Genomic DNA, 27,623 nt, shown 5'->3' on the forward strand with positions numbered 1-27,623 from the left:
TATGAACCTATATCCCTGGATCCAGGAGTCACAGGCTCCAGGGATATTTTCTGACCATGACAGACTGATGCTAGGGGGCCCAGAAACCCTGGACCCCAGGTAAGCCTGTGTTTTTTTACCCCTGAGAAGCAAAAGCTCATCAAGCAACAGAATGATTTCCAAGGCCAAGACAAATTGTCAAAATGGACTACAAAGTGAAAGTAACATTCTAAAAAATGCTATGAGGCTGGCAGCAAAAGGGGGACTATATATTCATAATCCCGCATCAGGAAGCCAGGGCATGATCACCAGGCTCTGTCCTTGGTGCAGACTGCGGGCACTAGGGTCTGAGAGGGTTTGTGCATGAGAACGGGTCTTAGGAATGTGCATCGCCAACAGAAAAAAGCTATTTTCAAAACGAAGGATATGGGCACAGTGTGGACAGGGGTAGGGGCCGTAGGCACTAAGCGTAGGCTCTAGATGGTAATGCTGCATGCAGTCATGGTTCTGGGCCCTAGGAACTAAGCGTGGGCTCTACAGGGTGGTGATGCATGTGGTCATGGGTCTGTGCCCTGGGCACGAAGCGTGTGCTCTAGAGGGTGGGTCTGGGGCCTAGGTACTAAGCGTGGGCTTTAGTGGGTGGGCTGCATGTGGTCATGGGTAGAGGCCCTAGGCATTAAGCGTGGGCTCTAGAGGGTAGTGCTGCATGTGGTCATGGGTCTGGGCCCTAGGTACTGAGTGTGGGCTCTGCAGAGTGGTGCTGCATCTGGTCATGGGTCTGAGCCCTAGGTACTGAGCGTGGGCTCTACAGAGTGGTGCTGCATGTGGTCATGGGTCTGGGCCCTAGGCACCAGGCGTGGGCTCTAGAGGGTGGTGCTGTATGTGGTCATGGGTCTGGGCCCTAGGCACTAAGCGTAGGTTCTAGAGGGTGGTGCTGTATGTGGTCATGGGTCTGGGCCCTAGGCACTAAGCGTGGGCTCTAGAGGGTGGTGATGCATGTGGTCATGGGTCTGGGCCCTAGGTACTGAGCGTGGGCTCTATAGAGTGATGTTGCATGTGGTCATGGGTCTGGGCCCGAGGCACGAAGCATGGGCTCTAGAGGGTAGTGCTGCATGTGGTCATGGGTCTGGGCCCTAGGCACGAAGCATGGGCTCTAGCGGGTGGTACTGCATGTGGTCATGGGTATGGGCCCTAGGCACCAAGCGTGGGCTCTAAAGAGTGGTGTTGCATGAGGTCATGGGTCTGGGCTCTAGGCACGAACCGTGGGCTCTAGAGGGTGGTGATGCATGTGGTCATGGGTCTGGGCCCTAGGCACTAAGCGTGGGCTCTAGAGGTGGTGCTACGTGTGGTCATGGGTCTGGGCCCTAGGTACTGAGCCTGGGCTCTAGAGGGTGGTGATGCATGTGGTCATGGGTATGGGTCCTAGGCACTAAGCGTGGGCTCTAGAGGGTAGTGCTGCATGTGGTCATGGGTCTGGGCCCTAGGTACTAAGCGTGGGCTCTAAGGGTGGTGCTACATGTGGTCATGGGTCTGGGCCCTAGGCACTAAGAGTGGGCTCAAGAGGGTAGTGCTGCATGCGGTCATGGGTCTGGACCCTAGGCATAAAGCGTGGGCTCTAAGGGTGGTGCTACGTGTGGTCATGGGTCTGGGCCCTAGGCACTAAGCGTGGGCTCTAGAGGATAGTGCTGCATGCGGTCATGGGTCTGGACCCTAGGCATAAAGCGTGGGCTCTAAGGGTGGTGCTACGTGTGGTCATGGGTCTGGGCCCTAGGCACTAAGCGTGGGCTCTAGAGGGTAGTGCTGCATGTGGTCATGGGTCTGGGCCCTAGGTACTGAGCGTGGGCTCTACAGAGTGGTGCTGCATGTGGTCATGGGTCTGGGCCCTAGGTACTAAGCGTGGGCTCTAGAGGGTAGTGCTGCATGTGGTCATGGGTCTGGGCCCTAGGCACTAAGCGTGGATGCCAGAGGTTGGGTCTGCATGTGGTCATAGGTCATGACCCTAGGTACTTAGCGTGGGGTCTAGAGGGTAGTGCTGCATGTGGTCATGGGTCTGAGCCCCAGGCAATACGCGTGGGGTCTAGAGGGTGGTACAGCATGTGGTCATGGGTCTGCACCCAAGGCACTAAGTGTGGGCTCTAGAGAGTAGTGCTGCATGTTGTCATGGGTTTGGGCCCTAGGCACCAAGTGTGGGCTCTACACAATGGTAGTGCATGTGGTCATGGGTCTGGGCCCTAGGCACTAAGTGTGGGCTTTAGAGGGTAGTGCTGCATGCAGTCATGGTTCTAGGTCCTAGGCACTAAGCGTGGGCTTTAGAGGGTAGTGCTGCATGTGGTTATGGGTCTGGGCCCTAGGTACTAAGCGTGGGCTCTAAGGGTGGTGCTACATGTGGTCATGGGTCTGGGCCCTAGGCACTAAGAGTGGGCTCAAGAGGGTAGTGCTGCATGCGGTCATGGGTCTGGACCCTAGGCATAAAGCGTGGGCTCTAAGGGTGGTGCTACGTGTGGTCATGGGTCTGGGCCCTAGGCACTAAGCGTGGGCTCTAGAGGATAGTGCTGCATGCGGTCATGGGTCTGGACCCTAGGCATAAAGCGTGGGCTCTATAGAGTGGTGTTGCATGCGGTCATGGGTCTGGACCCTAGGCATAAAGCGTGGGCTCTAAGGGTGGTGCTACGTGTGGTCATGGGTCTGGGCCCTAGGCACTAAGCGTGGGCTCTAGATGGTATTGCTGCATGTGGTCATTAGTCTGGGCCCTAGGTACTGAGCGTGGGCTCTACAGAGTGGTGCTGCATGTGGTCATGGGTCTGGGCCCTAGGTACTAAGCGTGGGCTCTAGAGGGTAGTGCTGCATGTGGTCATGGGTCTGGGCCCTAGGCACTAAGCGTGGATGCCAGAGGTTGGGTCTGCATGTGGTCATAGGTCATGACCCTAGGTACTTAGCGTGGGGTCTAGAGGGTAGTGCTGCATGTGGTCATGGGTCTGAGCCCCAGGCAATACGCGTGGGGTCTAGAGGGTGGTACAGCATGTGGTCATGGGTCTGCACCCAAGGCACTAAGTGTGGGCTCTAGAGAGTAGTGCTGCATGTTGTCATGGGTTTGGGCCCTAGGCACCAAGTGTGGGCTCTACACAATGGTAGTGCATGTGGTCATGGGTCTGGGCCCTAGGCACTAAGTGTGGGCTTTAGAGGGTAGTGCTGCATGCAGTCATGGTTCTAGGTCCTAGGCACTAAGCGTGGGCTTTAGAGGGTAGTGCTGCATGTGGTTATGGGTCTGGGCCGTAGGCACGAAGTGTGGGCTCTACACGATGGTACTGCATCTGGTCATGGGTCTGGGCCCTAGGCACTAAGCGTGTGCTCTAGAGGGTGGTGTTGCATGTGGTCATGGGTCGTAGGCACTAAGCGTGGGCTGTAGAGGGACGTGCTGCATGCGGTCATGGGTCTGGGCCCTAGGCACTAAGTGTGGGCTCTAGAGGGTAGTGCTGCATTGTTGACATGGGTCGTGCCCTTTGCACTAAGCGGGGGCACTAGAGGGTGGTGATGTGGGCTCATAAACTGGGCCCTAGGCACCGAGTGTGGGCTCATGAACCAGGGTCCTAGGCACTGAGTGTGGGCTTTAGAGGGTGGTGCTGCATGTTGACATGGGTTGTGCCCTAGGCACCGAGTGTGGGCTTTAGAAGGTGATGTTGCATGTTGACATGGGTGCCCTGGGCACCGAGTGTGGGCTCATGAGCCGGGTCCCTAAGCACGGAGTGTGGGCACTGGAGGGTGGTGCTGTGGGCTAATGAGCTCGGGCCCTAGGCACCAAGTGTGGGCTCATGAGCCGGGTCCCTAGGCACTGAGTGTGGGCACTAGAGGGTGGTGCTGTGGGCTCATGAGCCAGGGCCCTAGGTACCGAGTGTGGGCTCATGAGTCTGGACTCTAGGTACTGAGTGTGGGCACTAGAGGGTGGTGCTGTGGGCTCATGAGCAGGGGCCCTAGGCACCAAGTGTAGGCTCATGAGCGAGGGCCCTAGGAACTGAGTGTGGGCACTAGAGGGTGGTGCTGCATGTTGATATGGGTCATGGTCTAGGCACAGAGTATTGGCTCATGAGCCGGGGACCTAGGAATTGAGTGCTGGCCCTAGAGGGTGGTGCTGTGGGCTCATGACCCAGTGCCCTAGGCACCGAGTGTGGGCACTAGAGGGTGGTGCTGTGGGCTCAGAGCCAGTGGCGCTAGGCACTGAGTGTGGGCTCATGCGCTGGGGCCCTAGGCACAGAGTGTGGGCACTAGAGGGTGATGCTGTGTGCTTATGAGCCGGGGCCCTATGCAGTGAGTGTGGGCACTAGAGGGTGGTGCTGCATGTGGTCATGGGTCTGGGCCCTAGGTACTAAGCGTGGGCTCTATCGAGTGGTGTTGCATGTGGTCATGGGCCTGGACCCTAGGCACTAAGCGTGAGCTCCAGCGGGTGGTACTGCATGTGGTCATGGTTCTGGGCCCTAGGCACTAAGCGTGAGCTCCAGCGGGTGGTATTGCATGTGGTCATGGATCTGGGCCCTAGGCATTAAGTGTGGGCTCTAGCGGGTAGTGCTGCATGCGGTCATGGGTCTGGGCCCTAGGCACGAACCGTGGGCTCTAGAGGGTAGTGCTGCATGTGGTCATGGGTCTGGGCCCTAGGTACTGAGCGTGGGCTCTACAGAGTGGTGATGCATGTGGTCATGGGTCTGGGCCCTAGGTGCTTAGCATGGGCTCTAGAGGGTGGTCCTGTGTGCTCATGGGTTTGGGCACTAAGCGTGGGTGCCAGATGGTGGTGCTGTATGTGGTCATGAGTCGAGGTCCTAGATACTTAGTGTGGGCTCTAGAGGGTGGTCCTGTGTTCTCATGGGTCTGGGCCATAGGCACTAAGCGTGGGCTCTAGAGGGTGGTGCTAAGTGTGGTCATGGGTCTGGGCCCGAGGCACTAAGCGTGGGCTCTACGGGGTGGTGCTGCATGCGGTCCTGGGTCTGGGCTCTAGGTACTTAGCGTGGGCTCTACATGGTGGTGCTGCATGTGGTCATGGGTCTGGCCCCTAGGCACTGGACGTGGTCTCTAGAGAGTAGTGTTGCATGTTGACATGGGTCGGGACCTAGACTCTCACTCTGGGCTCTAGATAGTAGTGGTGTATGTTGACATGGGTCAGGGCCTAGGCTCTCACCCTGGGCACTAGAGAGTAGTGCTGCATGTTGACATGGGTAGTGCCCTAGGCACTGAGTGTGGGCCTAGAGAGTGGTGCTGTGGGCTCATGAACCAGGGCCCTAGGCACCGAGTGTGGGCTTTAGAGGGTGGTGGTGCATGTTGACATGGGTTGTGCCCTAGGCACTGAGTGTGGGCTTTAGAGGGTGGTGCTGCATGTTGAAATGGGTGCCCTGGGCACCGAGTGTGGGCTCATGAGCCTGGTCCCTAAGCACGGAGTGTGGGCACTGGAGGGTGGTGCTGTGGGCTCATGAGCCAGGGGCCTAGGCACTGAGTGTGGGTCCTAGAGTTTGGTGCTGTGGGCTCATGAGCCGGGGCCCTAGGCACCAAGTGTGGGCTCATGAGCCAGGGCCCTAGGCACTGAGTGTGGGCACTAGAGGGTGGTGCTGTGTGCTCATGAGCCAGGGCCCTAGGTACTGAGTGTGGGCTCATGAGTCTGGGCACTAGGTACTGAGTGTGGGCACTAGAGGGTGGTGCTTTGGGCTCTTGAGCAGGAGCCCCGAGGCACAGAGTGTGGGCTCATGAGCGAGGGCCCTAGGCACTGAGTGTGGGCTCATGAGCTGGGGCCCTAGGCACCAAGTGTGGGCTCATGAGCCGGGGCCCTAGGTACTGAGTGTGGGCTCATGAGTCTGGGCATTAGGTACTGAGTGTGGGCACTGGAGGGTGGTGCTGCATGTTGATATGGGTTGTGGTCTAGGCACCGAGTGTGGGCTCATGAGCCGAGGCACTAGGAAATTAGTGTGGGCACTAGAGGGTGGTGCTGTGGGCACAGGGCCATGGGCCCTAGGCACCGAGTGTGGGCTCATGAGCTGGGGCCCTAGGCACCGTGTGTGGGCACTAGAGGGTGGTGCTGCATGTTGACATGGGTTGTGGCCTAGGAACCGAGTGTGGGCTCATGAGCCTGGGCCGTAGGCACTGAGTGTTGGCTCTAGATGGTGGTGCTGTGGGCTCATGAACCGGGGCCCTAAGCCCCAAATGTGGGCTCATGCACTTGGGCACTAGACACAGAGTGTGGGCCCTACAGGATGGTGCTGTGGGCTCATGGGCCGGGGCACTAGGCACTGAGTGTGGGCTCATGAGCTGGGGCCCTAGGCACTGAGTGTGGGCACTAGAGGGTGATGCTGTGTGTTCATGAGCCGGGGCCCTAGGCACTGAGTGTGGGCCCTACAGGGTGGTGCTGTGGGCTCATGGGCCGGGGTGCTAGGCACTGAGTGTGGGCTCATGAGCTGGGGCCCTAGGCACTGAGCGTGGGCACTAGAGGGTGGTGCTGCATGTTGACATGAGGCGGGGCCTAGACACGGAGTGTGGGCACTAGAGGGTGGTGTTGTGGGCTCATGAGCCAGGCCCTAGGCATCGAGTGTGGGCTCATGAGCTGGGGCCCTAGGCACTGAGTGTGGGCACTAGAGGGTGGTGCTTTGTGCTTAAGAGCCAGGGCCCTAGGCACGGAGTGTGGGCACTAGAGGGTGGTGCTGTGTGCTCATGAGCCGAGCCCCTGGGCACCGAGTGTGGCTCATGAGCCGGGGCCCTAGGCACTGAGTTTGGGCACTAGAGGGTGGTGCTGCATGTTGATATGTGTCGTGGTCTAGGCACCGAGTGTGGGCTCATGAGCCGGGGCCCTAGGCACTGAGTGTGGGCACTAGAGGGTGGTGCTGTAGGCTCAGAGCCGGGGGCTCTAGGCACCGAGTGTGGGCTCATGAGCTGGGGCCCTAGGCACCGTGTGTGGGCACTAGAGGGTGGTGCTGCATGTTGACATGGGTCGTGGCCTAGGAACCGAGTGTGGGCTCATGAGCCGGGGCCCTAGGCACTGAGTGTGGGCACTAGAGGGTGGTGCTGTGTGCTCATGAGCCGAGCCCCTGGGCACCGAGTGTGGCTCATGAGCCGGGGCCCTAGGCACTGAGTTTGGGCACTAGAGGGTGGTGCTGCATGTTGATATGTGTCGTGGTCTAGGCACCGAGTGTGGGCACTAGAGGGTGGTGCTGTAGGCTCAGAGCCGGGGGCTCTAGGCACCGAGTGTGGGCTCATGAGCTGGGGCCCTAGGCACCGTGTGTGGGCACTAGAGGGTGGTGCTGCATGTTGACATGGGTCGTGGCCTAGGAACCGAGTGTGGGCTCATGAGCCTGGGCCCTAGGCCCCAAGTGTGGGCTCATGAGCCGGGGCTATGGTACTGAGTGTGGGCTCATGCGCTGGGGCCCTAGGCACAGAGTGTGGCCACTAGAGGATGGTGCTGTGTGCTTATGAGCCAGGGCCCTAGGCACAGAGTGTGGGCACTAGAGGGTGGTGCTGTGAGCTCATGAGCCGGGCCCCTCAGCACTGAGTGTGGCTCATGAGCCGGGGCCCTAGGCACTGAGTGTGGGCACTAGAGGGTTGCGCTGCATGTTGTAATGGGTCTTAGCCGAGGCACTGAGTGTGGGCTCATGAGCCGGGCCCTAGCATTGAGTGTGAGCCCTAGAGGATGGTGCTCTGGGCTCATGAGCCGGGGCTCTAGGCACTGAGTGTGGGCACTAGAGGGTGGTGCTGTGTGCTCATGAGCCAGGGCCCTAGGTACTGAGTGTGGGCTCATGAGTCTGGGCCCTAGGTACTGAGTGTGGGCACTAGAGGGTGGTGCTGTGGGCTCTTGAGCAGGATCCCTAGGCACCGAGTGTGGGCTCATGAGCTGGAGCCCTAGGCACCAAGTGTGGGCTCATGAGCCGGGGCCCTAGGCACTGAGTTGGGCACTAGAGGGTGGTGCTGCATGTTGATATGTGTCGTGGTCTAGGCACCGGGTGTGGGCTCATGAGCCGGGGCATTAGGAATTGAGTGTGGGCCCTAGAGGGTGGTGCTGTGGGCTCATGAGCGGGGGGCCCTAGGCACTGAGTGTGGGCTCATGAGCCTGGGCCCTAGGCACTAATTGTGGGCTCATGACCCAGTGCCCTAGGCACCAAGTGTGGGCACTAGAGGTTGGTGCTGTAGGCTCAGAGCCGGGGGCTCTAGGCACCGAGTGTGGGCTCATGAGCTGGGGCCCTAGGCACTGTGTGTGGGCACTAGAGGGTGGTGCTGCATGTTGACATGGGTCGTGGCCTAGGAACCGAGTGTGGGCCCTAGGCCCCAAGTGTGGGCTCATGAGCCGGGGCCCTAGGCACTGAGTGTGGGCTCATGCGCTGGGGCCCTAGGCACAGAGTGTAGGCACTAGAGGATGATGCTGTGTGCTTATGAGCCGTGGACCTAGGCACTGAGTGTGGGCACTAGAGGGTGGTGCTGTGGGCTCATGAGCCGGGGCCCTAGGCACCGAGTGTGGGCTCATGAACCGGGTCCCTAGGCACTGAGTTTGGGCCCTACAGGGTGGTGCTGTGGGCTTATCGGCCGGGGCGCTAGGCACTGAGTGTGGACTCATGAGCTGGGGCCCTAGGCACTGACTGTGGGCACTAGAGGGTGATGCTGTGTGTTCATGAGCCGGGGCCCTAGGCACTGAGTGTGGGCACTAGAGGGTGGTACTGTGGGCTCATGATCGGGGCCCTAGGCACCGAGTGTGGGCCCTACAGGGTGGTGGTGTGGGCTTATGAGCCGGGGCCCTAGGCACTGAGTGTGGGCACTAGAGGGTGATGCTGTGTGTTCATGAGCCGGGGCCCTAGGCACTGAGTGTGGGCACTAGAGGGTGGTACTGTGGGCTCATAAGCCGGGGCCCTAGGCACCGAGTGTGGCCCCTTCAGGTTGGTGGTGTGGGCTTATGAGCCGGGGTCCTAGGCACAGAGTGTGGGAACTAGAGGGTGGTGCTGTGGGCTCATGAGACGGGGCCCTAGGCACTGAGTGTGGGCACTAGAGGGTTGTGCTGTATGCTCATGAGCCGGGCCCCTCAGCACCAAGTGTGGCTCATGAGCCGGGGCCCTAGGCACTGAGTATGGGCACTAGAGGGTTGTGTTGTGTGCTTATGAGCCGGGCCCCTCGGCACTGAGTGTGGCTCATGAGCCGGGGCCCTGGGCACTAGAGGGTGGTGCTGCATGTTGACATTGGTCGTGGCCTAGGCACCGAGTGTGGGCTCATGAGCCGGGTCCTAGGCATTGAGTGTGAGCCCTACAGGGTGGTGCTGTGGGCTCATGGGCCGGGGCGCTAGCCACTGAGTGTGGGCTCATGAGCTGGGGCCCTAGACACTGAGTGTGGGCACTAGAGGGTGATGCTGTGTGCTCATGAGCCAGGGCCCTAGGCACTGAGTGTGGGCACTAGAGGGTGGTGCTGTGGGCTCATGAACTGGGGCCCTAGGCACTGAGTGTGGGCCCTACAGGGTGGTGCTGTGGGCTCATGGGCCGGGGCGCTAGGCACTGAGTGTGGGCTCATGAGCTGGGGCCCTAGGCACTGAGGGTGGGCACTAGAGGGTGGTGCTGCATGTTGACATGAGGCGGGGCCTAGACACGGAGTGTGGGCACTAGAGGGTGGTGTTGTGGGCCCATGAGCCAGGCCCTAGGCATCGAGTGTGGGCTCATGAGCTGGGGCCCTAGGCACTGAGTGTGGGCACTAGAGGGTGGTGCTTTGTGCTTAAGAGCCAGGGCCCTAGGCACGGAGTGTGGGCACTAGAGGGTGGTGCTGTGTGCTCATGAGCCGAGCCCCTGGGCACCGAGTGTGGCTCATGAGCCGGGGCCCTAGGCACTGAGTTTGGGCACTAGAGGGTGGTGCTGCATGTTGATATGTGTCGTGGTCTAGGCACCGAGTGTGGGCTCATGAGCCGGGGCCCTAGGCACTGAGTGTGGGCACTAGAGGGTGGTGCTGTAGGCTCAGAGCCGGGGGCTCTAGGCACCGAGTGTGGGCTCATGAGCTGGGGCCCTAGGCACCGTGTGTGGGCACTAGAGGGTGGTGCTGCATGTTGACATGGGTCGTGGCCTAGGAACCGAGTGTGGGCTCATGAGCCGGGGCCCTAGGCACTGAGTGTGGGCACTAGAGGGTGGTGCTGTGTGCTCATGAGCCGAGCCCCTGGGCACCGAGTGTGGCTCATGAGCCGGGGCCCTAGGCACTGAGTTTGGGCACTAGAGGGTGGTGCTGCATGTTGATATGTGTCGTGGTCTAGGCACCGAGTGTGGGCACTAGAGGGTGGTGCTGTAGGCTCAGAGCCGGGGGCTCTAGGCACCGAGTGTGGGCTCATGAGCTGGGGCCCTAGGCACCGTGTGTGGGCACTAGAGGGTGGTGCTGCATGTTGACATGGGTCGTGGCCTAGGAACCGAGTGTGGGCTCATGAGCCTGGGCCCTAGGCCCCAAGTGTGGGCTCATGAGCCGGGGCTATGGTACTGAGTGTGGGCTCATGCGCTGGGGCCCTAGGCACAGAGTGTGGCCACTAGAGGATGGTGCTGTGTGCTTATGAGCCAGGGCCCTAGGCACAGAGTGTGGGCACTAGAGGGTGGTGCTGTGAGCTCATGAGCCGGGCCCCTCAGCACTGAGTGTGGCTCATGAGCCGGGGCCCTAGGCACTGAGTGTGGGCACTAGAGGGTTGCGCTGCATGTTGTAATGGGTCTTAGCCGAGGCACTGAGTGTGGGCTCATGAGCCGGGCCCTAGCATTGAGTGTGAGCCCTAGAGGATGGTGCTCTGGGCTCATGAGCCGGGGCTCTAGGCACTGAGTGTGGGCACTAGAGGGTGGTGCTGTGTGCTCATGAGCCAGGGCCCTAGGTACTGAGTGTGGGCTCATGAGTCTGGGCCCTAGGTACTGAGTGTGGGCACTAGAGGGTGGTGCTGTGGGCTCTTGAGCAGGATCCCTAGGCACCGAGTGTGGGCTCATGAGCTGGAGCCCTAGGCACCAAGTGTGGGCTCATGAGCCGGGGCCCTAGGCACTGAGTTGGGCACTAGAGGGTGGTGCTGCATGTTGATATGTGTCGTGGTCTAGGCACCGGGTGTGGGCTCATGAGCCGGGGCATTAGGAATTGAGTGTGGGCCCTAGAGGGTGGTGCTGTGGGCTCATGAGCGGGGGGCCCTAGGCACTGAGTGTGGGCTCATGAGCCTGGGCCCTAGGCACTAATTGTGGGCTCATGACCCAGTGCCCTAGGCACCAAGTGTGGGCACTAGAGGTTGGTGCTGTAGGCTCAGAGCCGGGGGCTCTAGGCACCGAGTGTGGGCTCATGAGCTGGGGCCCTAGGCACTGTGTGTGGGCACTAGAGGGTGGTGCTGCATGTTGACATGGGTCGTGGCCTAGGAACCGAGTGTGGGCCCTAGGCCCCAAGTGTGGGCTCATGAGCCGGGGCCCTAGGCACTGAGTGTGGGCTCATGCGCTGGGGCCCTAGGCACAGAGTGTAGGCACTAGAGGATGATGCTGTGTGCTTATGAGCCGTGGACCTAGGCACTGAGTGTGGGCACTAGAGGGTGGTGCTGTGGGCTCATGAGCCGGGGCCCTAGGCACCGAGTGTGGGCTCATGAACCGGGTCCCTAGGCACTGAGTTTGGGCCCTACAGGGTGGTGCTGTGGGCTTATCGGCCGGGGCGCTAGGCACTGAGTGTGGGCTCATGAGCTGGGGCCCTAGGCACTGACTGTGGGCACTAGAGGGTGATGCTGTGTGTTCATGAGCCGGGGCCCTAGGCACTGAGTGTGGGCACTAGAGGGTGGTACTGTGGGCTCATGATCGGGGCCCTAGGCACCGAGTGTGGGCCCTACAGGGTGGTGGTGTGGGCTTATGAGCCGGGGCCCTAGGCACTGAGTGTGGGCACTAGAGGGTGATGCTGTGTGTTCATGAGCCGGGGCCCTAGGCACTGAGTGTGGGCACTAGAGGGTGGTACTGTGGGCTCATAAGCCGGGGCCCTAGGCACCGAGTGTGGCCCCTTCAGGTTGGTGGTGTGGGCTTATGAGCCGGGGTCCTAGGCACAGAGTGTGGGAACTAGAGGGTGGTGCTGTGGGCTCATGAGACGGGGCCCTAGGCACTGAGTGTGGGCACTAGAGGGTTGTGCTGTATGCTCATGAGCCGGGCCCCTCAGCACCAAGTGTGGCTCATGAGCCGGGGCCCTAGGCACTGAGTATGGGCACTAGAGGGTTGTGTTGTGTGCTTATGAGCCGGGCCCCTCGGCACTGAGTGTGGCTCATGAGCCGGGGCCCTGGGCACTAGAGGGTGGTGCTGCATGTTGACATTGGTCGTGGCCTAGGCACCGAGTGTGGGCTCATGAGCCGGGTCCTAGGCATTGAGTGTGAGCCCTACAGGGTGGTGCTGTGGGCTCATGGGCCGGGGCGCTAGCCACTGAGTGTGGGCTCATGAGCTGGGGCCCTAGACACTGAGTGTGGGCACTAGAGGGTGATGCTGTGTGCTCATGAGCCAGGGCCCTAGGCACTGAGTGTGGGCACTAGAGGGTGGTGCTGTGGGCTCATGAACTGGGGCCCTAGGCACTGAGTGTGGGCCCTACAGGGTGGTGCTGTGGGCTCATGGGCCGGGGCGCTAGGCACTGAGTGTGGGCTCATGAGCTGGGGCCCTAGGCACTGAGGGTGGGCACTAGAGGGTGGTGCTGCATGTTGACATGGGTCGTGGCCTAGGCACCGAGTGTGTGCTCATGAGCCGGGCCCCTGGGCACCGAGTGTGGCTCATGAGCCGGGGCCCTAGGCATTGAGTGTGGGCCCTAGAGGGTGGTGGTGTGGGCTCGTGAGCCGGGGCCCTAGGCACAGAGTGTGGGCACTAGGGGGTGGTGCTGTGGGCTCATGAGCCGGGGCCCTAGGCACTGAGTGTGGGCACTAGAGGGTGGTGCTGTGGTCTCATGAGGCGGGACCCTAGGCACCGAGCGTGAGCTCATAAGCCGGGGCCCTAGGCACTGAGTGTGGCCACTAGAGGATGGTGCTGTGTGCTTATGAGCCATGGCCCTAGGCACAGAGTGTGGGCACTAGAGGGTGGTGCTGTGAGCTCATGAGCCGGGCCCCTCAGCACTGAGTGTGGCTCATGAGCCGGGGCCCTAGGCACTGAGTGTGGGCACTAGAGGGTTGCGCTGCATGTTGTAATGGGTCTTAGCCGAGGCACTGAGTGTGGGCTCATGAGCCGGGCCCTAGGCATTGAGTGTGAGCCCTAGAGGATGGTGCTCTGGGCTCATGAGCCGGGGCCCTAGGCACTGAGTGTGGGCACTAGAGGGTGGTGTTGTGTGCTCATGAGCCAGGGCCCTAGGTACTGAGTGTGGGCTCATGAGTCTGGGCCCTAGGTACTGAGTGTGGGCACTAGAGGGTGGTGCTGTGGGCTCTTGAGCAGGAGCCCTAGGCACCGAGTGTGGGCTCATGAGCTGGAGCCCTAGGCACCAAGTGTGGGCTCATGAGCTGGAGCCCTAGGCACCAAGTGTGGGCTCATGAGCCGGGGCCCTAGGCACTGAGTTTGGCACTAGAGGGTGGTGCTGCATGTTGATATGTGTCGTGGTCTAGGCACCGAGTGTGGGCTCATGAACCGGGGCATTAGGAATTGAGTGTGGGCCCTAGAGGGTGGTGCTGTGGGCTCATGAGCGGGGGCCCTAGGCACTGAGTGTGGGCTCATGAGCCTGGGCCCTAGGCACTAATTGTGGGCTCATGACCCAGTGCCCTAGGCACCAAGTGTGGGCACTAGAGGGTGGTGCTGTAGGCTCAGAGCCGGGGGCTCTAGGCACCGAGTGTGGGCTCATGAGCTGGGGCCCTAGGCACTGAGTGTGGGCACTAGAGGGTGATGCTGCATGTTGACATGGGTCGTGGCCTAGGAACCGAGTGTGGGCTCATGAGCCTGGGCCCTAGGCCCCAAGTGTGGGTTCATGAGCCGGGGCCCTAGGCACTGAGTGTGGGCTCATGCGCTGGGGCCCTAGGCACAGAGTGTAGGCACTAGAGGATGATGCTGTGTGCTTATGAGCCGGGGCCCTAGGCACTGAGTGTGGGCACTAGAGGGTGGTTCTGTGGGCTCATGAGCCGGGGCCCTAGGCACCGAGTGTGGGCTCATGAACCGGGTCCCTAGGCACTGAGTTTGGGCCCCACAGGGTGGTGCTGTGGGCTCATGGGCCGGGGCACTAGGCACTGAGTGTGGGCTCATGAGCTGCGGCCCTAGGCACTGACTGTGGGCACTAGAGGGTGATGCTGTGTGTTCATGAGCCGGGGCCCTAGGCACTAAGTGTGGGCACTAGAGGGTGGTGCTGTGGGCTCATGAGACGGGGCCCTAGGCACTGAGTGTGGGCACTAGAGGGTTGTGCTGTATGCTCATGAGCCGGGCCCCTCAGCACCAAGTGTGGCTCATGAGCCGGGGCCCTAGGCACTGAGTGTGGGCCCTACAGGGTGGTGCAGTGGGCTCATGAGCCGGGGCCCTAAGCACTGAGTATGGGCACTAGAGGGTTGTGCTGTGTGCTTATGAGCCGGGCCCCTCGGCACTGAGTGTGGCTCATGAGCCGGGGCCCTAGGCACTGAGTGTGGGCACTAGAGGGTGGTGCTGCATGTTGACATTGGTCGTGGCCTAGGCACCCAGTGTGGGCTCATGAGCCGGGTCCTAGGCATTGAGTGTGAGCCCTACAGGGTGGTGCTGTGGGCTCATGGGCCGGGGCGCTAGGCACTGAGTGTGGGCTCATGAGCCGGGGCCCTAGGCACTGAGTGTGGGCACTAGAGGGTGGTGCTGTGGGTTCATGAACTGGGGCCCTAGGCACTGAGTGTGGGCCCTACAGGGTGGTGCTGTGGGCTCATGGGCCGGGGCGCTAGGCACTGAGTGTGGGCTCATGAGCTGGGGCCCTAGGCACTGAGTGTGGGCACTAGAGGGTGGTGCTGCATGTTGACATGGGTCGTGGCCTAGGCACCGAGTGTGTGCTCATGAGCCGGGCCCCTGGGCACCGAGTGTGGGCTTATGAGCCGGGTCCTAGGCATTGAGTGTGAGCCCTAGAGGGTGGTGCTGTGGGCTCATGAGCCGGGGCCCTAGGCACCGAGTGTGGGCACTAGAGGGTGGTGCTGTGGGCTCATGAGCCGGGGCCCTAGGCCCTGAGTGTGGGGACTAGAGGGTGGTGCTGTGGTCTCATGAGGCGGGACCCTAGGCACCGAGCGTGGGCTCATGAGCCGGGGCCCTAGGCACTGAGTGTGGCCACTAGAGGATGGTGCTGTGTGCTTATGAGCCAGGGCCCTAGGCACAGAGTGTGGGCACTAGAGGGTGGTGCTGTGAGCTCATGAGCTGGGCCCCTCAGCACTGAGTGTGGCTCATGAGCCGGGGCCCTAGGCACTGAGTGTGGGCACTAGAGGGTTGTGCTGCATGTTGTCATGGGTCGTGGCCTAGGCACCGAGTGTGGGCTCATGAGTCGAGCCCTAGGCTCGAGTGTGAGACCTAGAGGGTGGTGCTGTGGGCTCATGAGCCGGGGCCCTAGGCACTGAGTGTGGGCACTAGAGGGTTGTGCTGTGTGCTCATGAGCAGGGCCCCTCGGCACCGAGTGTGGCTAGGCACTGAGTGTGGGCACTGAGTGTGGGCACTAGAGGGTTGTGCTGTGTGCTCATGAGCAGGGCCCCTCGGCACCGAGTGTGGCTCTTGAGCCGGGGTACTAGGCACTGAGTGTGGGCACTAGAGGGTGGTGCTGCATGTTGACATGGGTCGTGGCCTAGGCACCGAGTGTGGGCTCATGAGCCGGGTCCTAGGCATTGAGTGTGAGCCCTAGAGGGTGGTGCTGTGGGCTCATGAGCCGGGGCCCTAGGCACTGAGTGTGGGCCCGATAGGGTGCTTCAGTGGGCTCATGAGCGGGGTTCCTAGGCACGGAGTGTGGGAACTACAGTGTGGGCTCATGGGCCGGGGCCCTAGGCACTGAGTGTGGGCCCTAGAGAGTGGTGCTGTGGGCTCTTGAGCCGGGGACCTAGGCACTGAGTGTGGGCCCTAGAGGTGGTGCTGTGGGCTCATGAGCCGGGGACCTAGGTACCGAGTGTGGGCCCTAGAGGGTGGTGCTGTGGCCTCATGAACCGGGGCCCTAGGCACTGAGTGTGGGCACTAGAGGGTTGTGCTGTGTGCTCATGAGCCAGGCCCCTCGGCACTGAGTGTGGCTCATGAGCCGGGGCCCTAGGCACTGAGTGTGGGCACTAGAGGGTGGTGCTGCATGTTGACATGGGTCGTGGCCTAGGCACCGAGTGTGAGCACTAGAGGGTGGTGCTCTGGGCTCATGAGCCGGGGCCCTAGGCACTGAGTGTGGGCACTAGAGGGTGGTACTGTGGGCTCATGAGCCGGGGCCCTAGGCACTGAGTGTGGGCACTAGAGGGTGGTACTGTGGGCTCATGAGCCGGGGCCCTAGGCACTGAGTGTGGGCACTAGAGGGTGATGCTGTGTGTTCATGAGCCGGGGCCCTAGGCACTAAGTGTGGGCACTAGAGGGTGGTGCTGTGGGCTCATGAGACGGGGCCCTAGGCACTGAGTGTGGGCACTAGAGGGTTGTGCTGTATGCTCATGAGCCGGGCCCCTCAGCACCAAGTGTGGCTCATGAGCCGGGGCCCTAGGCACTGAGTGTGGGCCCTACAGGGTGGTGCAGTGGGCTCATGAGCCGGGGCCCTAAGCACTGAGTATGGGCACTAGAGGGTTGTGCTGTGTGCTTATGAGCCGGGCCCCTCGGCACTGAGTGTGGCTCATGAGCCGGGGCCCTAGGCACTGAGTGTGGGCACTAGAGGGTGGTGCTGCATGTTGACATTGGTCGTGGCCTAGGCACCCAGTGTGGGCTCATGAGCCGGGTCCTAGGCATTGAGTGTGAGCCCTACAGGGTGGTGCTGTGGGCTCATGGGCCGGGGCGCTAGGCACTGAGTGTGGGCACTAGAGGGTTGTGCTGTATGCTCATGAGCCGGGCCCCTCAGCACCAAGTGTGGCTCATGAGCCGGGGCCCTAGGCACTGAGTGTGGGCCCTACAGGGTGGTGCGGTGGGCTCATGAGCCGGGGCCCTAAGCACTGAGTATGGGCACTAGAGGGTTGTGCTGTGTGCTTATGAGCCGGGCCCCTCGGCACTGAGTGTGGCTCATGAGCCGGGGCCCTAGGCACTGAGTGTGGGCACTAGAGGGTGGTGCTGCATGTTGACATTGGTCGTGGCCTAGGCACCGAGTGTGGGCTCATGAGCCGGGTCCTAGGCATTGAGTGTGAGCCCTACAGGGTGGTGCTGTGGGCTCATGAGACGGGGCGCTAGGCACTGAGTGTGGGCACTAGAGGGTTGTGCTGTATGCTCATGAGCCGGGCCCCTCAGCACCAAGTGTGGCTCATGAGCCGGGGCCCTAGGCACTGAGTGTGGGCCCTACAGGGTGGTGCAGTGGGCTCATGAGCCGGGGCCCTAAGCACTGAGTATGGGCACTAGAGGGTTGTGCTGTGTGCTTATGAGCCGGGCCCCTCGGCACTGAGTGTGGCTCATGAGCCGGGGCCCTAGGCACTGAGTGTGGGCACTAGAGGGTGGTGCTGCATGTTGACATTGGTCGTGGCCTAGGCACCGAGTGTGGGCTCATGAGCCGGGTCCTAGGCATTGAGTGTGAGCCCTACAGGGTGGTGCTGTGGGCTCATGGGCCGGGGCGCTAGGCACTGAGTGTGGGCTCATGAGCTGGGGCCCTAGACACTGAGTGTGGGCACTAGAGGGTGATGCTGTGTGCTCATGAGCCGGGGCCCTAGGCACTGAGTGTGGGCACTAGAGGGTGGTGCTGTGGGTTCATGAACTGGGGCCCTAGGCACTGAGTGTGGGCCCTACAGGGTGGTGCTGTGGGCTCATGGGCCGGGGCGCTAGGCACTGAGTGTGGGCTCATGAGCTGGGGCCCTAGGCACTGAGTGTGGGCACTAGAGGGTGGTGCTGCATGTTGACATGGGTCGTGGCCTAGGCACCGAGTGTGTGCTCATGAGCCGGGCCCCTGGGCACCGAGTGTGGGCTCATGAGCCGGGTCCTAGGCATTGAGTGTGAGCCCTAGAGGGTGGTGCTGTGGGCTCATGAGCCGGGGCCCTAGGCACCGAGTGTGGGCACTAGAGGGTGGTGCTGTGGGCTCATGAGCCGGGGCCCTAGGCCCTGAGTGTGGGGACTAGAGGGTGGTGCTGTGGTCTCATGAGGCGGGACCCTAGGCACCGAGCGTGGGCTCATGAGCCGGGGCCCTAGGCACTGAGTGTGGCCACTAGAGGATGGTGCTGTGTGCTTATGAGCCAGGGCCCTAGGCACAGAGTGTGGGCACTAGAGGGTGGTGCTGTGAGCTCATGAGCTGGGCCCCTCAGCACTGAGTGTGGCTCATGAGCCGGGGCCCTAGGCACTGAGTGTGGGCACTAGAGGGTTGTGCTGCATGTTGTCATGGGTCGTGGCCTAGGCACCGAGTGTGGGCTCATGAGTCGAGCCCTAGGCTCGAGTGTGAGACCTAGAGGGTGGTGCTGTGGGCTCATGAGCCGGGGCCCTAGGCACTGAGTGTGGGCACTAGAGGGTTGTGCTGTGTGCTCATGAGCAGGGCCCCTCGGCACCGAGTGTGGCTAGGCACTGAGTGTGGGCACTGAGTGTGGGCACTAGAGGGTTGTGCTGTGTGCTCATGAGCAGGGCCCCTCGGCACCGAGTGTGGCTCTTGAGCCGGGGTACTAGGCACTGAGTGTGGGCACTAGAGGGTGGTGCTGCATGTTGACATGGGTCGTGGCCTAGGCACCGAGTGTGGGCTCATGAGCCGGGTCCTAGGCATTGAGTGTGAGCCCTAGAGGGTGGTGCTGTGGGCTCATGAGCCGGGGCCCTAGGCACTGAGTGTGGGCCCGATAGGGTGCTTCAGTGGGCTCATGAGCGGGGTTCCTAGGCACGGAGTGTGGGAACTACAGTGTGGGCTCATGGGCCGGGGCCCTAGGCACTGAGTGTGGGCCCTAGAGAGTGGTGCTGTGGGCTCTTGAGCCGGGGACCTAGGCACTGAGTGTGGGCCCTAGAGGTGGTGCTGTGGGCTCATGAGCCGGGGACCTAGGTACCGAGTGTGGGCCCTAGAGGGTGGTGCTGTGGCCTCATGAACCGGGGCCCTAGGCACTGAGTGTGGGCACTAGAGGGTTGTGCTGTGTGCTCATGAGCCAGGCCCCTCGGCACTGAGTGTGGCTCATGAGCCGGGGCCCTAGGCACTGAGTGTGGGCACTAGAGGGTGGTGCTGCATGTTGACATGGGTCGTGGCCTAGGCACCGAGTGTGAGCACTAGAGGGTGGTGCTCTGGGCTCATGAGCATGGGCCCTAGGCACTGAGTGTGGGCACTAGGTGGGGATATGGGACCATGGCGCCAAGTGTGGGATTTAGGGTGAGAAAGCCCTGCACATAGGGTTGGGGCTTAGAATAGACCAATACCGTGTTTGTTTATTAACTTGTAGTGCGCACCAGAACCGAAGGTATCAGGGCACATTGCATAAGACAACTTGCTTGGTTACAGAAAATACAATTGCATAGATACATTTTCAAGATACAGAGTATATAATCCGGATAGGAATAATTGCGTAGAAAGGCTATGGCTAGATATCTATGTACAATCGTGATAAAATTCTTACAAAACATACGTCTACATAGGTATATTTACATGAGATAGGTATGCACATACAAGATACTATGTACAATATAAAGCTGCTTTGTTATGTACAGGGTAATACAGAAAGTGGGGCGTCATCATATGCCAAGCTGACAGTTCGGATTTTTCAACCGTCTCATGTAATTCTGTCGGGCACTGAATTGCAGGATTGATCTTCTCGTAGGGGAGTGGGTAGGGAGTTTCACAGTTGGCCTGCCTTAACTGGGAAGGTACGTCCTCCAACTATTGAGAGGTTAAATCTAGGGACCAGAAGGCAAGTGATGTTCGCTACTCTAGATGGTTTTATAGACTTTTTCCTGGTGATTCTCCCAGTAAGGTAAGAGGGTGCCGCGTTATTTAGACATTTGTAGGTGAGTGGCCACTTTCAGCTGGATTTTATCCTGTGTGGATAACCAGTTGTTGGATTTACACATTTCAGAGATATGTTCTCTCCCAGAGATGCCTAGTGCTGCTCTAAGCGCGTTGTTCTGAAGGAGCTGGATTTTATTCATAATTTCCTTGTTGGCCTCAAAGTAGAGAGAGTTACAGTAATCCAGCTTCGACAGTACAAGAGCCCTTGCCAATCTCATACAGCTTTTGTTGGACAGGAAGAGTTTACCTGCTCTAATTAATTTGCACATGTATGCTGTGACGGATGCCATTGCATCAACTTGTTTTTTAAGGGAAAAGGTTGAATCCAGGTAGAAACCCAGTGCTTTGACCTCCCAAGCGGCTTTGATAGAGTTGTTGTCAATATTGAATGTGGAGTATTTAGGTTCCAGTTTCTTAAGGGTTGAGGAAGTACACGAGATAATGATCTCCGTCTTGTCATCATTCAGGTATAATCCATGGGTGGCCATCCATGCCTGGATGATGAGGTATACCCTGTTCACCAAGGCCAAATCCTTGCCGTAATCACCAGAAAGCGGTAGGAGACAAGTTTAATCTCTAGACAGGGCTCTCGGCATGGGCAACTGTCCTTATGTGTTAGTGTGCTGGTAGGACAGACAGAGGGAGCAGAGGGGGCACAACCCTGGGGTGTGGCAGGTGAAGGCTTTTTGAGTGGGGGGGCAGGGGGCAAGGGTTTCTGCAGTGAGCACAGTGATAAGGAAATACTGCACCTTCCCTGGATAATAACTAAGGTGGCAGCAGACTGCCTGGGAGTTCATGTTAATGCCCCACCGCCCCCCCCTGCTCTCACCCCCGTCCATTAGAAAAAGAAAAGGTTCACTGACCCCGACTCTGTCAGGCTCGACAGAGCCCTCCAACGTGCCCTGCGCCACCTGAAGAGGCAGAACAGATTCCCTGGCATCGCGCCCACTGCTGCTGTAATCTCTGCTGGAGTACCCAGAGGAGTCCAGGCCTACACTGGCATCGTGCCCGCTGTAAGGGGAGTCTGATGCCATGGCATTCTCCTGCGGCGACCAGCGCAATGGCTTCTCAAAATCCACCATGGGTGATGGCGTGGAGATCTCGGAGAGGGTGCCCTGCTCTGCCCTCTCTGGGCTCGGGTGCCTCTCCTTTCCAGGTTCCCGGTCACTCAGCCCTGTGCTCCTAGCTCCAGAGCCGGCTTTTGGGGTCATTGATGTGTCGCTCTGAGGGTCTCCAGATGCCCTCGCCTTATGCCCTTGGTCTGCCTCCGATAACCTGCCAGTGGCGCTCGGTTCCTCTCCTGGTGCCATGGTCTGGAGCCTGTGCCTGCCAGTGGCGCTCGGTTCTTCTTCTGGTGCCATGGTCTGGAGCCTGTGCCTGCCAGTGGCGCTCGGTTCCTCTCCTGGTGCCATGGACTGGAGGCTGTGCCCGCTGGTGACGCTCAGTCCCTCTCCTGGTTCCATGGTCTGGAGCCTGTGGCCTATTTCAGATTCTCTGCACGGGTCTCCCTTGTGGTCTTCTGGTGCCATGGTCCTATCCCCGAGGCCAGCTTGTGATGCCCCCGATGGCTTGCTATCCATGTCTCCTGGTGCTGTGGTGCCCGAGTCTGGTTCTGAATCGCCCTGTGGGTCTTTACGTAGCGCAGTGCCCAGGCCGTTCTGCCTGCCTTGTGGCACCTTGTTTCCAGAGTGCCCCGGAGTACCAATGCATATCCTTTGTAAACCCTTGGTCTTGCCCCCATGGTTTGCCCCCGATGCCCACCCCGAGACGCTGTGCAGGTCTTGTGGTCCCATGGACCCAGTGTCCTTGGGTGCTCCATGGCATACGCCCGGCAGGCCCACGGTCGGGCCCATGCTGCCCGCCTCTGCCGAGCAGCCGATGGGCAGCAGCACTGCCCGGCTGTTGGCAGCCCTGGTCCTTTCGAGGTCCACCAGCCTGCTGACGGCCCTGTGGCAGCCCTGCTCAGCCGGGTTCTCCAGGATGCGCGCGATGACGGCGGTGCCCTCGGCCCAGGATGCCTGCAGGCTGTCCACGTCGGACCAGAAGTGGGCAGTCTGGACGTGCCCGCCAGGCAGCTCCTTCACCTGCACCAGCTGCCCGGGTTCCACGGCGTCAGGCAGTGGCTGGCCATGGTCTATGTCTGCTGCCCTCAAGGGACTGGCTTTCAACTTCTTGGGCAGCCCACAATCCTCCGGTGTGCCAGCATCGAGGGGCAGCTCGCCTGTGCCCACCTCGGGCACTGCTCTCTTCCTGTCCCTGCGCTTCCTCTTCAGTCTCTGCCAGGGGCATGGGGTGGCAGGATCCTGGGGGTCCCTGGGCACAGGTGCCCGGGGCTCCTTCACGCAGCTCAGCACGTTGCCCATGTCTCTGCAGCTGCAGCACTGCCACCTCGGCTGGCGGCCTGCCCCGTGCCCTCAGGGGGGCATCATGCAGCAGTAGGAGCTGCCCCGGCTCAGACAGCCATCTTGCAGCAGCGCGGGCACTGGAGCAGCAGCAGCAGCACCGGGCGGCTGCCCCCCGAGCATCCCCGGCTCAGCATCTCGCCAGCCTCCCTCCTTCCCTCCCTCCCTCCCTCTGCAGCAGGACCAGGGGCGAGCGGAGGCTGCGCCCATAGGCTGCCGCCCGGCTCCAGCCTGATGTCACCGCCAGCATCCGCGGAGAGACAGGCAGGCAGGCCGGGGAAGAATAGAGGGGGGCGGGGGAGGCAAGAAGAGGGGCGGGGCGGGCGGTAGGCGAGGGATGCAGGGAGGGCAGGGGAGGCAAAGGAAGAACAGAGCAGGAGGGGCAGCGAGGCATAGGAGGAGAGTAGGGAAGAAAAGAGGCGCGACTGAGGGAGGAGAGGGCAGAGAGGGACACGAAAGGAAATGGGGCATTGAGACAAGGAAAGGGGCAGAGCGAGGATGCATGGGGTGGGAAAAGGATGGGAGGAAGAAAAAAGTACGGCAGAGATGCTGCAAGGACACAGATTAAGGGAGGGGAGGAAATAAGAGTGGGCCAGGGAGGGAAGGGATTAAGGGAGGGAATTGATTGATTGATTTTCTATTTCTATCGTGCTCGTACACAAGTGTTTCAGAGCGCGACAAGGCAAGGGAGAGGAACAGGGGAGAACAAAACAACAATCGTACTAGGCCCAGTGACATTGAGAATACGCAAGTGCATGGGAGAGGGGGAGGGCAGAAGTGCATGGAAGGGGGAGAAGTGGAAAGTGCGAAGCAAAGGAGAAACAGATACATAATAATAAATAAATAAATAATAAAGGCAACAAACAGTGGTAGTGCAGCCAGCAATGTGCAAGTGCTGGGTTTAAGGCAGCAGACAGGGTAGGTCTGATAAGTGCAGGAAGAAAAAGGGAGGGAGGGGCTGTAAGGGTACAGATACAGTCCCCAGTGCAAGGGGTGGCCCGGAGGCAGTGCATGAGGGTGGCAGGGTGAGCAGGTACCTGGGCCCGAGGGACACAGGGTGGCCAGGTGCACGGTGCCAAGAGAGAACAGATCAGCAGGGCCGACGGGGAGCGAAGGCAGAAGAAAAGAGGAAGGTCTTGAGGTGCTTCCGGAACCGGAGATGGTTCTCCTCAAGTTTTAGAGTGGCATGGAGGCTGTTCCAGAGAGAGGCCCCTGCCAAAGACAGAGATCTACCCCAAGCTCGTTTCTTTGAAAAACAACTGACCTTAAGGCAGTTGGAGATAGAGGAGTGAAGAGCTCGAGAGGGGAGGTATTTGCGGAGGGATACCTGAAGGTATTTTGGACCCAGGCCCCAGAAAGCCTTGTGGACAATGCAGAGGGTTTTGAATTTAATCCTGGCATCCACTGGGAGCCAGTGGAGAGGTTTCAGAGCTGGAGAGATACGATCCCAGGGCTTGAGGCCAAGGACAAGTCTCGCAGTCCTGTTCTGGATTAGTTGCACAGGGCGGAGAGTAGAGGCAGGTATATTTAGAAAGAGGCTGTTACAATAATCCAAGCTAGAGAGAACGAGAGCTTGGGATACCATGAACTTCTGGGGGAAGGAGAGGAAAGGCAGAGTACTTCTGAGGAGGTGCAGTTGGAAATCTAACTTTTTAGAGACCTCAGAGATGTGGGCGGAGAAGGAAAGGGTGGAGTCAAAGATGACCCCAAGGTTCTTAGCCTCGCAAGTGGGGGTAGGAGGAGGGGAAAGGATGGTGAAGGTGTGCCGATGAGGAGAATCTCCGTCTTGCTTGCATTCAGACAAAGATCGTTGGCGGAACACTATTCTTGAATGGCACTTAGGCAATCAGAGATGAGAGAGGGAGAGGAGGTGGCAGAGGGCAGCCTGAAAATGAGTGGAGTGTCGTCAGCGTAGCACTGGAAATTTGAGCAGAAAGTGGCAATGCAGTGGGCGAGCGTTGCCAGGTATTGGTTGAAAAGCCAGGGCGAGAGGTTAGACCACTGGGGAACACCACAGGTAGAGAGGAAGATAGATGAAAGGAACAACCCAAGTTGGACCTGAAAGGGTCGATCTGAGAGGAAAGAGGTCAGCCAGGCCAGAGCCTGATCAGTGATACCCAGGTTTTCACAGAGACGGTTGAGCAGGTTGGTATGGTTGACAGTGTCGAAGGCAGAAGAGAGATCGGGGAGGATGAGGACAGAGGGAATGTTCGAGTCAAGGTTGGAGAGCAGATCTTCACAGATGTTCAGGAGAGCGGTTTCCGTGCTTCTGGCAGCTCTGAAGCCAGACTGGTGGTCATGGAGACAGCCAACAGAATTGGAATGAAGGTTAAGCTGAGAGATGGCCAACTTTTCCAGGAGTTTGCCAAGAAAGGGAGTAATGGTGATAGTTAGCTGGACAAGAAGGATCCGCTGTGGGTTTCTTGAGAAGAGGATGCACAAAGGAGTGCTTTAGAGGGGAGGGGAAGGATCCCAAGGCAAAGGAGTGGTTGCAAATATCAGCAAGGGCCGGAGCGAGGGTGTCAATGTGGTCCTTGATGGTTTTAGAGGAAAAGGGATGAACCTGTTTTGATGAGGCTTTCATAGATCGGACTTGTCTAGCGACCTCGTCAGGGGTGAAAAGAGGAAAGGACGAGAAGGGTGGTGGGAGGGTGGCCAAAAGAGGGTCAGCAAACACAGATGGAGAGAGGAGGGGTGTGGGCGGAGAGGGTGGACAGGATGTCCTGGGTTTTTGAAATGAAGTGAGAGGCAAGGGCATTGCAAAGAGCCTGGGAGGCAACAGGAGGGGTAGAGACTGCAGCAGGGTTGGCCAGCAGGGAGGGAAATAAGAGTGGGGCAGGGAGGGAAGGAAATAAGAGTGGGGCAGGGAGGGAAGGGACAAGGGAGAGGGCCATGGACGCAAAGGGATTAAGGGAGGGAAATACGAGTGGGGCAGAGCGGGAAGGGATGAGGGACAGGACTGTGGAAGGAATTAGGGAGGGAAGGAAATAAGTATGGAGTAGCGAGGCGAGGGATTAGGGAAAGGACTGTAGAAGGAAAATGATTAATGTTGGAGGGAAATAAGAGTGGGGCAGGATGGAAAAGGGTGAGGGAAAGGACTGTAGAAGGAAAGGGATTCAGGGAGGGAAAGCAGGAACTATCAAGCGGAGGGGCTGGGAAGAGAGGGACAGATAAGTGGAGGAACACTGAGTCCTCAGTGAGTATATAATCCTCCTTTGTTTAAGTACTGGTGAACTGCCCTCTCCATCATCAGCTCCAACTCCTTCCGCAACCGTGCTCTCCCCTCTTGTGTCAAATCACCTCAGCATATTCCATGCTAGACTGCCCAATAGCATGCAAGGGCATGGCACGAGCCAGACCCAACACAGAACGCGCCCTGGCCACTCTGATACAGCACACCCCTTCCCGATACAGCAAGCCATCGCTCATAACCAACACAAGCATCACTAACCAACAAGATATCAGTAAGAAAAACACAAAAGTGACCATACAAACTACACATATTTTAACAAGATCATAATGTTGCACTATAGCTACCAGACAATGTAACTGCATATTACTCCATGGCACCCTTAAGGTCTACATGGAAACCTTGATACCTGGTAGGCATCTTGCCAGTGCGATTGGGCCTATGCCGACTATTGGTCATCGACATATGCTCACACTGCTGTGAACATTGCCCCAGTGCCCACAAACACTCATACCCAAAGCTGCTTTCTCAAATCAAAAAACTACTCAACACCTTCCCACCATTATTTATACTTGTACAATTGCTGTTGTCATCTTGTTCCCCACATGCTTCTATTTTCACCAGTTTGTTCATTCCACTTATACATTCTGTTAAAATTCCAAATGTACCCATCTGATACTCCAATGGCGTTTGAAAATATTTACACAACTCTTATTCAGGTTCAGAACATCTTGACATCCCTTTTGGTGTTGGCCTGCCCTCTTTTATTCTCACTGTGTTGTGGGCTGGTTGGTTTGAGATTCTCTCTGCTTCTTTTGATACATTTCCAGCTTCTGATGCACCAATCCCAGATCACCCACACCCGAAACGATCAACCAACTATTAACCTATAACTTAAGTACCATATTAGCTGGTCTACCTCACTACGATAAATGGTGACATCCCCGTGACTCTGGTAGGTGAAGACCCGACTCTCTAGATCGGGTACTTTAGGGCTGCAATGATAGCCATGTTGTTCTTATTCGCCAGTTCTATAATATCCACATGCACTTTACTAAACCGTTCAACCTGCCCACTGGTTCCAGGATGGTAATTTGCAGTAAATTTCCACTTAATTCCCACTTCTCTGGCATACCTTGCCACAACCTCACTTACCTTGCCTAACTTGTTCACAATCCAATTGGGAAGTGTTGCTGGTGTGTTTAGGAGTCTAACCCTGTATAAAACTTGACCTTTCCCTCCCTCTGAAGAAATTGTTAGAGTGCCATTTCTCCTTGGTTTACACTGTGCCATTTTGCTCAGTTTACACTCTTGCTCAAACTTGTCTACAATTTAAATAGGGAGTTGTGTATACTTTTATTGACTGTTTTAACCTGCTTTAATGATAGTGATTTGTGTGTTGAGTTAAGAGTGTGTAAAATAAATATATATTCTTTTTGATACAAAGCTTTGGTCAGTGGTTACATAGTACTGTAGTCCTATTGTGTAAACCCTAAATACTGCTCATCTCCCCCTTGAGATAAGTCTGACTGCTCAGCCACAACTACCAACTAAACAGTCCTAATCTTCTGTAGTGCTCCCTAAGGGAACTGCATAGGATTCTGCCTAACACTACACTTGCTTCTGCTGGCTGTATTAACCTTCAGAAAATGTGTAATTTTCTTACTAACCACTCACTCTACAAAATGTCCACCCTTCTGCACAGCAAGCCAGAGTACTGCTCAAACCTACTCTTGGCCTTCCTCTCTACTCCTTTCTCTCTCTAGACAAAGCTCTCAAATTTGCTACCTGCAGTCTCTACAACCTACTCAAATTTCCCCCCCTTCCCACTTCCTACCAACATGCTGGTTGGCTCTCAATACACAACTGCTCTTTTTCCAAGTTCCTTCTAGTCTACAGAGCTATCCATGGTCTTGGCTCCTCAGTCCTCACCATCTCATTTCTTCTGATCCTACTCTTCACTCAACCACACTGCCACATACACTCCCCTGTGCCTCTTGCTTCCTCTCTTTTTCCCTACTCGCCCTGTTCTATTCGAAGTCCACTGCCAATGACAATCAAAGCAAACAACTGTGCATCTCTTCACAGCTCGG

The 27,623-nt window shown here is 58.6% G+C and overlaps 1 protein-coding gene across 20 annotated transcripts in view; it reads right to left on the reverse strand.

The window, feature by feature from the left end:
* The window catches only part of MACF1 (microtubule actin crosslinking factor 1), a 1,825,008-nt gene that overhangs the window by 1,361,612 nt on the left and 435,773 nt on the right, over window positions 1–27,623 (reverse strand). For 12 of the 20 annotated variants that reach the window (XM_069622420.1, XM_069622426.1, XM_069622418.1 and 9 more), the window contains exon 1: window positions 20,802–22,482. The exons of the other annotated variants lie outside the window; for them this stretch is intronic. In XM_069622420.1, coding sequence (XP_069478521.1) covers window positions 20,802–22,301 — 1,500 coding nt within the window. In that variant the 5' untranslated portion in view covers window positions 22,302–22,482. Of the gene's footprint in view, window positions 1–20,801; window positions 22,483–27,623 lie in introns of those variants that run through there. 20 annotated transcript variants of the gene reach the window in all.

The sequence above is a fragment of the Ambystoma mexicanum genome, chromosome 11 (assembly GCF_040938575.1).
Source record: "Ambystoma mexicanum isolate Mex_15411 chromosome 11, UKY_AmexF1_1, whole genome shotgun sequence".
Lineage (NCBI taxonomy): Eukaryota > Metazoa > Chordata > Amphibia > Caudata > Ambystomatidae > Ambystoma > Ambystoma mexicanum.